Below are 11,354 nucleotides of genomic sequence, written 5' to 3'. Positions count from 1 at the left end.
TGTGCAAAGTGTCAGGATGGATGGTTCTCTAATCAGCCTGGAAGTGGGGCTTGCGGGTGCCAAGGCCGACACCATGGAGCTAAGAGCCCAGCTACAGTGGCGCAGGCAGAGACGGCCTCCCATGCCAGGAGCCGGCTTGCCCTCTGGTGTCTTGGAGGCGCTGGGTTCACCCGTGCACCCTGTGGTTGGAAGGGGCATCCCTGATCCTGCTCTGTGCCCCCACGGTCTTCCTCCAGAGAAAGCGGGGACTCCTCTGTATTTCCTCTTGCCAACCTGCAGTAGCCGGAGGCCCCAGGAGGGGCCGAAGGTCTGGGCACAGAGATCTAGTCCAACACACTCACCTCCTTTCTTGTTTTATAGACGGGGACACTGAGGCCCAGACAGGGGGCAGGGACTGGCCTAGAGTTGCAGGGCTGGGTGGTAGCAAAGTTGGCACTGACCCCCGACCTCCCAATGCCAGTCCAGGGCTCTCCCTAGCAACCGATACACTGGCTACGGCGTCGTGAATCTCCCCGGGGCCAGTCCGAAGCGGGCCCCCGCCCTCGCGTCGCCTGCCCCAGGGACTACTACACGTAGCTGGGGTTGTAGCACAGCAGATTGAACTCCAGGTTCTCGTCCCAGTGCCGCAAGAGCACGAAGAGCTGGCGGGCGGCGGCCCTGAGGGTGCCCCGCGAGCGGCCCTCGGGCACCTCCTGCTGCTCCAGCCACGAGTCGGCTTTGGCCGCCACCAGCTCCCACTCGATGAAAAAGGAGGCGGAGCTGTGCTCCAGCCAGGCCAGCCCCACCACGGTGGCCCACAGCTTCCCCGTGTGCTCCGCCACCTCCCTGGGCTCCAAGGCCGGCCTGCCCTCCGCCAGGGGCTCCAGGGGGACACTGCTACAGGTGGGGTGCTGCGGCGGGGCGGCGGGCTGGCGGGCCGTGAATGACACGCGGTGGCAGGTGAAGGGCGAGGCCCACTTGAGCTTCTCCATGGGGATCTGGATGGCCTCGCAGAAGGCTTGGTTGAGCAGGAAGGCTCCGGAGGCCAGCTGCAGAGTCACCTGTGTGTGGAGGAGCCCTCAGTGGGCCTCACACCGGGCGGCCTCTGGCTGGGCCGGAGTCTGTATCCATCCGCCCGTGCACTCCCCTCCGCTCACCCCCCCTGCTGGGCCCGGGCTGCACCCCTCCTCCGTCCCGCAGCTGTTTCAGGCCGATCGCTCCCCAAGCTCCACTCCACACCGTCACCCCCAAACCTCCTCTCGCACTGGGTAGGGGCCCTGCCTGGCTCCAGGGCTGTCCGGTCTGCTTCCCCCATCCGCACCGATCGGCTCCCGAGTCGGTGAGAGACAGCTCTGCTGTCCACCCCGTGCCTCCTCATGGTGTCCCCGCCTCTTCTCCCCTCTCCTCCAGTCTCTCCGCCCTGCACCCCGGACCCTCTGTGTGCGCTGTGTAAGGCGGAGATCACGCACTTTTTGGGGTCTGTTCAGTGGCTTCCAGATTCCCTTCGCATACATGCAGCTCTGGTCTGCCCTTGCCTTTCACCTCTCAATCTGCTCGCTCCATCTCTCCAGGCCCCTGGCCAGCATCCCTCCTCCCACTCCCTCCCTCAGGAAGTCCCGCTGCAGCCCCACCCCACCTCAGACCTGGTTAGGGTGCTCCCCCACCCCTGCACTCTCCCCTCCAAACCAGACCTTGCCACCCCAGCTCTCCCAGGGGTAGAGCTGCCTGGCCCCGTGTGTGGGTTCTTCCAGACGCTTAGCACGACAAGCACCTGGACCACGTTTGTCTGGGTCGCGTCGCGCCTCTAGCACTGTGTGAATGCCCGTATCAAGCTCTGCACGTGTGCACTTGGAAGCCCACATGACTATGCACGTGGGCGTGCAGGGACACGCGAAGGTGTCCCTTCTCTGAGTGCCCTCTGATCCACAAGTCCCAAGGTGGCCGGGCCCATCTCCTCTGCTGCTCTGTCCACAGGTCCTGGGTCGCTCGCCTCTCACTACCCACAGCGGGTGTCCCTTGTGAAGGAGTCACTGCTAGGTGATTCTTATGCACTGAGAAGCGTGCGTGCACACAAACACACGGGCACACACACGCACACATGGGCACACACATGTACACACGGGCACACACGGACACACACACAGACACACACAGACACATACGGGCACACACACGCACACACGGACACACACACGGGCACACACACAGGCACGCACACACATGGGCACACACATGTACACACAGGCACACACAGACACACACACGGGCACACACAGACACACACAGACACATATGGGCACACACACGCACACGCGGACACACACACGGATACACACACGGGCACACATGGGCACGCACACACATGGGCACACACGGGCACACACATGCACACAGAGACACACACAGACACACACGGGCACACACACAGGCACACACGGGCACACACGGGCACACACACACTTGGGCACACACAGGCATACACACACAGAGGATGGTGGGGCGTAGAAAACGAAATTCCTGGGGAAGTTTTTAGGCAAATGCAGCAGGTTGCACAGAACTTTCGTGGTGTTGGCAATGACTTCTAGCCATCCCAGGCCCCTGGGCAGCGGAGGCTCCGGCAAACATGCTCTGTCCTGCTGGCTACTGGGGCAGAAGCTCTGTAAGCTCCAGAACCCAGGGCATTGGGGCTCTAAGGCCGAGGCCGTCCTCCCTGTCGGTGTCGGGGTGTGTGTGTGTGTGTGTACGTGTGTGTGTGGTGGGGGGCTCACAGGGCGGCCCTGCTGCCAGTGGCCGGGAGGGGCACTCACCAGGGGGATGTAGTCGAAGCTCTGGCTCCCCGAGGCCGACTCTGGAGCCTTGGTCAGCGGCTTGCTCAGGAAGCCCTTGGCCGCCCGGGTCAGCAGCCTGGACTTGTTGAGGTTCAGCCTGTGTGGGTGGAGTCGGGAGTCTCTGGTCACCCCTGACCCCAGCGCCCCCCCAGATGCTTCTGCAAGTCAGGGCCAGGAGGGAGCCAACCCACGGCTTCCTCCAACCTGCTCATTTGACAGTTGGGGGAAGGGAGGCTGGGCAGGGGTGGGGGAGCATCTGGCCCCAGGGAGCTACGTGGCAGCAGTAGCCAGTCTTTCTGTGACCCCCTTTGGTATTGTATCAGAGTTGTGTGCACCCTCCCAGGGGCATCTGCTTCTAGAAGGAGACCACGGAGGTGTGAAATGAGGCCTGGAAGTGCTGGTGGCCCCAGTAAGAGGGGACAACCCCAGGACGATGGGTGTCAGCCGGGCCCTCCCTCGCTGGAAACCAACTCGCCTGGATCCAAAAAGTGTGTTGGAGGCCTTCATGGCAGAGAGAGCATCAGGGGCCAGGCTGCGCACGGGACCTGCAGAGCCACAGGAGGCAGAGCTGAGGCCCGACGGGGACCTGCCCAACCTCTCCCTGCCCAGCAGGGAAACAGGCTTGCCGATGTGCCCATGTCTCTAGGAATGTGAGCTAACCACTAGGCTGCTGGGCCGCTTGGGTCCGGGTTGGTGGGGGGAGGGGCGGAGCATGTAAGACACTGACTACAAGTTTTCCAGGCGGTGCACACCGGCACCTTTGGAAGCTTACTTGTCGGGACTCCGACAGCTGCACGTCAACCCCCATGTGCTGGGGGACTCTAGGCTGGGGGAGTGGGGAGGACACGCATGGGCCCTTCCCTGGGAATCTGGAGGCGTGGCCTAGGCCCAGCTCCCTTGGCCAGGCGCTTTGTCCCTTCCTCTTTAAGCTGGGGACAGCCCTACCCCCTGGCACAGGCTGTGTCAAGGGACCCACAAAGGCCTGCCCCCCCCTTCATCTTCTGAATCCAGAAGGGGAATGGTGCGGGCCGCCCGCTCACCTTCGGCAGCGGTGTGCTTCTCGCGGCTGGGGGCCAGGAGCTCTCTGAAGGGCACTGCTGGGCTCTCCTCCCTGCCTATGGAGGAGGAAGCCAGTGAGGTCTGACCCGGCCCTCCCTCCGCCCTCGCAGCCCCCGCCTGGGTGGCTGGGCGGGGCGTGGAAGATGGAGCCCCGTCATGGACGAGCTGTGGAGCCTCTTGTAAGTTTCCATTGCACACTGGGGATAGCGGTGCCCGTTGCACAGTGCTGATGTCAGGATTAGATGAGATGATACATGGACAGTGTTCAGTGCCTGGCTGAGTGCACACCAAGGCCCTGAGCTCCAACCGGGGGTGGGAGGAAAAGGGGGTGTCTCCAGGGCAGGGCCCCACTGAAGAGGGGTTCACGCCAGCTCTTCAGGAGGCACCAGAACATGGCCCTGACTTGACAGAGGGTCTCTGGACCTCAGGGTCTGGGTGTCTGGGCTGGTGGCCAGGTGCAACCCCTGGCGTCCTTCCTGCACAAGCACAAGGCGGGAGACCCTCACAGCACCCAACAGGGCCCTACAGAAAAGGGCTGGGACTAGTGCAGTAGGCTGTCTAGAGAGACAGAAAGACACCCACCCTGTGGGACACAGGGGGTTAACCCATCCTGTCCATCATGCAAAGGTCAATTCATGGTTCTCCCAGGAGCAGAGCTATGGCACCGTGGAATCAGGTGAGGACTGAGGGGAGGCTGCTGGGAAACCCGATAGAAACAGGTGGTGGGTCGCAGGCCGAGGGGCCAGCCTCCACGCACCCCACTCTCCCCTTGTTTGTCAGCACACCTGGGGGACCAGCTACCCGGCCATCAGACCTTGCAGGGGAGCTGTGGCAGAGCTGGGGGGCAGAGGAGGCCGTGCCCGGGCCTGCTGAACCCTCCGCTCATCTTGGGCCTTGGAGGTCCTGCGAGGCCCGGCCTTGCTCAGGCCCTGCCCGTGGGCCCGGAGCACAGACTCACGGCCAGGCCTTTGGGCAGTTGGCTATGAGGGTGCAGTAGCTGCGGGTGCCCACCCTTTTGAACGCACTGGAAGTGGCTCTTACCTGGGGCCTGGAATTTGCCGTCTCCTGCTGCCGAGTCCTCCCTGGGCGCCGTCTGCGACCGTCCCAAGCCTGCAGAGGCGCCCTTCCACTGTCGCGTCAGGAGCCGCGAGCTGAGCATCCGCAAGCCGGCACCTTTGTGGGGGACGGGAAGAGGGGCTCAGCCGGGGACTGCTGGGGCAGGTCTTGGCCTCCTTCCAAAGTTGGCGGGAAGGCTTCTGGCTTCAACTTTTTCATTATCCAAAGGCACAAAGGAATTAGGCAGCTCAGACCCTGAGCTGTGGACTTAGGGGGATGTGGGTTTGAAGCCCAGCCTCGTCTCTTACTAGCTGGATGGGATGCTGGCCATTTGGGACCTCGGGTTCCTTATCTGAGAAATGGGGCAATGTCCACCTTGCCAGGTTGACACTGTTCAGGAAGCAGAAGGGCTTTTTCGTTCGGGTTTCTCAGGCGCGCTCCCTTCTCCTTCTCTCTGTGGTCTCAGAAACCCGCATCCAGCAGGTGTCAGGTTTGTGCAGGCAGTGGTTAGGCAGCTGCTTGGGACACCCACGTCCCCTATGGGCGTGCCTGGGTTCAAGTCCCAGCTTTACCTCTGACCCCAGCTTCCTGCTAATGCACTTCCTGGGAGGCAGCAGGCGACAGCTCAGGCTGCTGGGTCCCTGCCACCCACGGGGGAGACCTGGATTGAGCTCTGGTCTCCTGGCTTCCGCCTGGCTTGGCCCTGGCCCTGGCTGTGGGCATTTGGGGAGTGAACCAGTGAATGGAAGACCTCTGTGTGTCTGCTTCTATCTTTCCCTTTCTGTCCCTCTGCCTTACAAATAGAGAAAAATAGATTATTATGATTAATGATAATAAAGAGCCCATGTCCCAGGTCCTCTCCCACAGGGCCATGACCAGCAGAGGGTGGACGGATGAGAGCTGAAGCTTCTTCATCCTCAAGTCTGCTGTAGGGGACCTCACTTTCGAGAGCACTAGAGTTCCTGTAGGATCTTCCTTAAAACGAGAGGGTTCTATTGGGACTAAGTTTTGGAGAAGCTGCAACCCATAGTCCGTGCTCGGGGCTGCTCGCTGTGTGTCACCGTACCGAAGGCTCTGAGAAATCCTGCTTTATCTAACCCGGAGGCTCCTAAATGCATCTCCCACTTTGCTGGTCCTGTTTCTGTGCCGGATGGCTGTTCACAGGACGAGTGCCTCGGGTTCCAGTTCTCGAACACCCTGGGGCTAAGCCACGGACTGTGTTCTTGACTTCCCAGGCCGTGGCTACAGAGGCTGGCAGGGGGTCAGAGATGGAGGGGAGAAAGAGACAGGGCAGCAAGGAGGAGGAGGGCGGTCAGCGGTGCCCCCAGCCCGGCCTGGCTGGCAGCTGCCGGAGCTTGGAATGACAGCAAGGAAGGGGCGGGCTGGGCGGCTTGGCACCTTGGGGCCACCGATAAGAGAGCCGGAGGAAGGAGGAAAGGCACATCTTGTTCCCAAACACAGTTCTTCCTGGAGCTCTGCTAGCAAGAACCAAACGACCGGAAAAGAAACGGCAAAGGCCCTGACGCTTTACTTTTTAGAAGACAAAAAGCACAGACAGCTCATTAACAGGAGGAACCAGGCTCGCGAAAGCCAACCGAGGAAGTGCGCCAAGAGAGGGTCATTCCTGCCTGGCAGACCTGCAGAGTCTAGAAAGAGAAACAGCGCTCAGTGTTGGAGAGGCCTTGAGGGGTGGGGAGCAACTCGGTCACGTCCGCGCCAAGTTCAGATTTGAACCTGGGCACACCCTTGGTATCGCAGTCCTTAACCCACAGGACACAGGCACACACAGACAGGCAGTGTAATTTATAATAGCCAAATGGGGGGCAGATGGAGGATCTCATTAGATTACTTAGGTTTTGCTAAATCTTTGGAGGCAGTGGGGAGAGTGGGAGAGAAAACAGAGTTGCCCCGGCCCCTGGCTCCACCCATCACCACTGCGGAGCCTCAGGTAAGCTACTGAACTCACTTCTGCCTCCAGTTCCCATCCGTATAATGGGAGTAAGAGTGGTACAAACTCAGCGGAGCTGTTTCCAGCTTAGATCATTTAGAAAACATACAACCACTCTGGACCACTGTGCTGTGAGCCACTATAATGCAATGAACATGATGACACAGATCCCCTTAGTGGAGAGATTATTGTTTTGTGAAACACGGCGCGCACTGGTAGGATTGACTGCACGTCAAATTTGATTTCTCTACACGTGGCTATCCATAGAGAGAACTCTGGAGAGATGGTCACACCCAGGAGGTAACCAGTACTCATTCCTGGGTGACTGCTGGTCCAGACATTGTTATTTATTGCATATTCGATTTTATTCTATTTATTGTTACCTATCCCTATGTTTTGGAATCTTCTATCATGAGCACATGCCACTGTATCAGTTGGGAAAACATGATAGTTACTTTCATTTGGTGGGCAAAGGGGGAGCCACAGCTCCACAGTGTCCCGCAGAGCAGGGGGGTGGGGTCCCCTGTGTGCCCACCTTGGGGGGGGCAGCCACCTGCAGAGGGTCTTTCTGCTTCTTGTACCCCACCCTGCAGGTATTTTTTTTTAAATCACAGTCCTCCTCCTCCCTCCAGGACACGAAGGTTCGAGGCCCTCAGGAGCGCCGCAGCCGCCAGCACACCTTACCAGAGTTGGGGTAGTCCACCACCGTGGGCAGGTACCGGCTCTGGCTCACGTCCACGGGCACGAAGGCTGTGTATTTGCTGATGACGTTGCAGGCCTTGCTGGTGTGCACAGCATTTACCTGGTAGCGGCGGGTGGAGCCTGGAGGTGGGGGAGAAGCGGGGGTCACTGCTGGGGCTCAGGAGGTCCTACGGGACACGGGAGCTCCGGAGGCGAAAGCCGGACCTGATCCGGGGCCCCCAGCCTTGGCTGCCAGCTTGCTAGGTGAGCACATGGAAGAACCCCCCACCCCCACCCAGGGCATCTCACATGGGCATTTCACAAAATACAGGATATAGCAACATCAGTTAAAAAATACAACATTGTCACAGAATACCAAGCAGCTACCACCCTTAAATAACGGTAGTGTTTAAAAAAAGTCATTTTACATGTCAGTGTGGCAGGGGCCTGTTGCATGCTGGGCCACAGGACCTCCCAGGGGCCCTAACCCCCCGGGGTGGGGGGATCCCACCAAGGTGCCATTTGGGGAGTGAACCAGCCGGCCGATCTCTCCGCCTCTCCCTCTCTCTGTGCCTTTCAAATAAATGCATCAACGGGAGCAGAGAGGACGGAGTGCGGGTTGGGATGGGAGGATGGAGGAGCCCAGGGGGCGCCCACAGGCAGGGGGATGAGTAGGGAGCAGGGTGGGGACTGAGTTCTGGGCTGTGCGCGGCGAGGGGTGGTGCCGCTGCAGCTTTGGGCCATGGGGGGGGGGGGGCGATGGGGAGACGGAGGGAATGGAGCAGGGGAGGAACTGACGGCTGGGTGAGGGAGGAAGGAACTCCCGCATCCCGCAAAATGGGGAGTGGGCGGGGCAGCGAGGAGGGGCGGGGTCAGCAGGCCCAGGTGGGTGGGGAGGGGCGGGTCCCGGGCCGGGGCCGGGGCTGCTCACCCTCGATCTCGCCCTCGCGCTCCGCCAGCTGCTCAAAGTCGCGGATGATGGCGCGGGCCGCCAGGTGGTGGAAGGTCTCGCTCCACAGGTCGGCGTTGCGCCCCGCGCCTCGCACCGGGCCGGGGGCCCCCAGTTCGAAGCTCACCTCCCACTGCAGGCGCTGGCTGTCGCGCAGGCCCTTCACCAGGGCCTTGCCCAGCACCGGGCGCGGGGTGGCGGGCCTGCCGGGCCGGGCCGGCTCCTCGGACTCGGCCGGGGGCTCCCAGTTCGAGGACGTCTCCGTCTCGAAGGAGGAGGGGTGATGGGACGGCTCTGCAGACCGAGAGAACAACAGGGAGCGCTGAGCCAGGGCACAGGTGGCCACCTGGGGGAGGGGTGCCGATGTCCCTCCTGCGGGCGCGCATCCACCCCAGAGCAGGGAGCCCTGCCCCTTCCAAGGGCACAGGCGCCTCCTTTCCTAGGAAGCCTGTACCTTGGGGACCAGAGAGGGTGGGGTGGGGCAGTCGGAGGAGAGTGGAGCCGCAGCTTCACAGGCTGTGCCGTGCAGGGCAGGTGAGAGGGGAAGGGAGGGGGATCCTCAGGGAGACCCTGCAGGGCACAGGCACAGCCTGAGCCCCTCCCCCCCCTCCCCAGACCCCTGCACTTTCTTCTGAGGCCGGGCCACAGCAAGGATCCTTCTGTGTCCCCAGTCTGGCCTTGGGCCCAGCAGGTGCTCACCCAGCTCCCGAGGGCTGCGGGAGTCCGAGGCGGGCTTCTGGCTGGAGTCTGGATCCAGCACTCTGACCGGGCTCCAGGCCTGGGCTTCCTGGCTGGAGGGCAGGAAGGGCTGGCAACCTTGGGGCATCAGAGAGGGCCTGCGGGCCCCTGGGCCGTGCAGCTTGGGGACTTGGCTCCGGTCCTGGCCGCTGTTCAGCGAGGGCTGGAAGTGCGAGAGGGGGAGGCAGAGGCCCTGGTGATGGGCGCTCCTTCCCTCCACCCCCGGCCCCTGGGGTCACTGCCCCTCCCCTCCAGTGCCCAGCAACCCATGGCCTGGTCTCCATTCCCCGAGAGAAACCCCAGCAAGAATAATCCCAAGCTGTGGTTGAGCTCCAAGCCTCAGAAACCACGGAAAAGCACACACCGTGGACAGTTCTCAAACCACAGATTTATTTATTTGTCGTAAATTTGAAGCTTTTTTTTTTTTTTTTTGCGTGTGGTTAAAATTATCAACCTTTTCCAGTATGGCTCCCCATCTGTCATGCCTCAAAGGTCTTTACCACTCAAAAAATATTATAGTTTTCTATGATTTCATTTTTTGTTTGTGGATTTAGATCTTTGATTCACATGAAATTGCTTTAGTGTAAGGAGCTCGGAGTCAGCCTTGCCTTGATTTTCCAAATGGGACAAATGTCAAACGTTTATTGAAAACAGATTATCCACTGAGTCACTCTGATGAAGCAGTTTCCCGCCTCCATCCTGACAAAGCTTCCATGAACATTTGGGTTTCTGTGCGGACTTCCTGTTCTGTTTTATTGATTGAATCTATCAGTTCTGGTGCCAGTACAAACATCAAAGGCAAGGGATAAACTAGGAAATGCATTTGCAACACAGCCGACAGAGATCATTGTCAAGACAATACTCTCACAGATTGCTGAGAGCCAACAACGAACTTAGCAGGAGAGTAGGGTAAAGGCATTTATGGGGACTTTACAGCAAGAGTATGCAATCAACCCATAAAAATCCTCAGTTTCACGGCGAATGAGGGCAATGGGAATTAAAACCAGTTACAGTTTCCCCCTATCTTGCTGACTGGCAGCTATCTAAACATCTCGCGACAGCCAGTATGGTCAGCGGAGGTGTCTCACGGACTCTTGGCGGGAGTGGGACAGCCGCACGCTTGTGGGAGAGAGATGACACAATGCCCTCTCCGGCGAACACGAAGGTGCCCAAGCCCCTATAAGCCAGCCTTCTACTTTTAGAAACCAGCCCTGGGGAAACACGCAAGGCTGACGATGTCTGAGCAGTGCTGTGCCGGGGACAGCAAACTGTTCTCCGAGGACTGGCGCTATGGCTCAGCTGGCTACACTGCAGCTTGCAGCCTGGGCTTCCCACATGGGCACCAGTTCGAGTCCCGGCTGCTCCACTTCCAGTTCAGCTCCCTGCCAATGTGCCTGAGAAAGCAGAGGAAGATGGCCCAAGTGCTCCACGTGGGAGACCCAGATGGAGTTCCTCGCTCCTGGCTTTCGCCTGGCCCAGCCCTGGTCATCGTGGCCATTTGGGGAGTGAACCAGTGAATGGCAAAGCTCTCTTGCTCTCTCTCTCTCTCCTCCTCTCACTGTGTTTTTCAAAATAAATTAGCAATTCCTAAAAAAAAAAAACCCACCCAAAAGTTTGTGGAAAGTGGAATGAGAAGAGCAACATTTCCGTGAATTTTCTGAAGTTTCCTCACGTACCAAATACTCGCGCAGTGGAAACGCGCCACACTGCACAGAAGGGGGGCATGCCTTTCACGTCAGCATGGGAAGACGTCGGGAGAAAACTCGTTTTTCAAAAGTAACTTGCGACTGTTCTTATCTCACTGTGAAGATTTCCCGATTTTACACGTGTGTCCCAGCTTACAGAACTCACCAGAAAGTAATTTACCTATCAACAAGTGAATTAAAAAGACACTGAAAAGTGAGTTTGGGGCTGGTGTTGTGGCATAGAGGATTAAACCACTGCCTGTGACGCTGGCATCCCCTATGGATGCCGGTTCGAGTCCCGGCTGCTCCACTTCCGATCCCAATTAAGCACAAGTGGGTTTCACAAAGTCCACGGGAGAGGTACGTTTCCCACGATTGTGTTTGGAGCCCCTTTGTGTTTCCTGTGAGGGGCACCATGCCTCCCCACTCAA

At 59.5% G+C, this 11,354-nt stretch overlaps 1 protein-coding gene across 1 annotated transcript in view; it reads right to left on the bottom strand.

Annotated features, from left to right (window-relative positions):
* Positions 1–566: 566 nt before the first annotated feature.
* VWA5B1 (von Willebrand factor A domain containing 5B1) overlaps positions 567–11,354 on the bottom strand; it is a 39,362-nt gene continuing 28,574 nt past the window's right edge. The window contains exons 14-21 of the mRNA XM_062190035.1: positions 9,200–9,401; positions 8,483–8,794; positions 7,555–7,692; positions 4,926–5,039; positions 3,848–3,922; positions 3,283–3,352; positions 2,787–2,904; positions 567–1,040 (exon numbers count right to left, since the gene is read on the bottom strand). Of these exons, the coding sequence (XP_062046019.1) occupies positions 567–1,040; positions 2,787–2,904; positions 3,283–3,352; positions 3,848–3,922; positions 4,926–5,039; positions 7,555–7,692; positions 8,483–8,794; positions 9,200–9,401 (1,503 nt within the window). The remainder of the gene's footprint in view (positions 1,041–2,786; positions 2,905–3,282; positions 3,353–3,847; positions 3,923–4,925; positions 5,040–7,554; positions 7,693–8,482; positions 8,795–9,199; positions 9,402–11,354) is intronic.

Source organism: Lepus europaeus, chromosome 5 (assembly GCF_033115175.1).
Source record: "Lepus europaeus isolate LE1 chromosome 5, mLepTim1.pri, whole genome shotgun sequence".
Classification (NCBI taxonomy): domain Eukaryota; kingdom Metazoa; phylum Chordata; class Mammalia; order Lagomorpha; family Leporidae; genus Lepus; species Lepus europaeus.
This window is presented reverse-complemented; position numbering and strand designations above follow the sequence as displayed.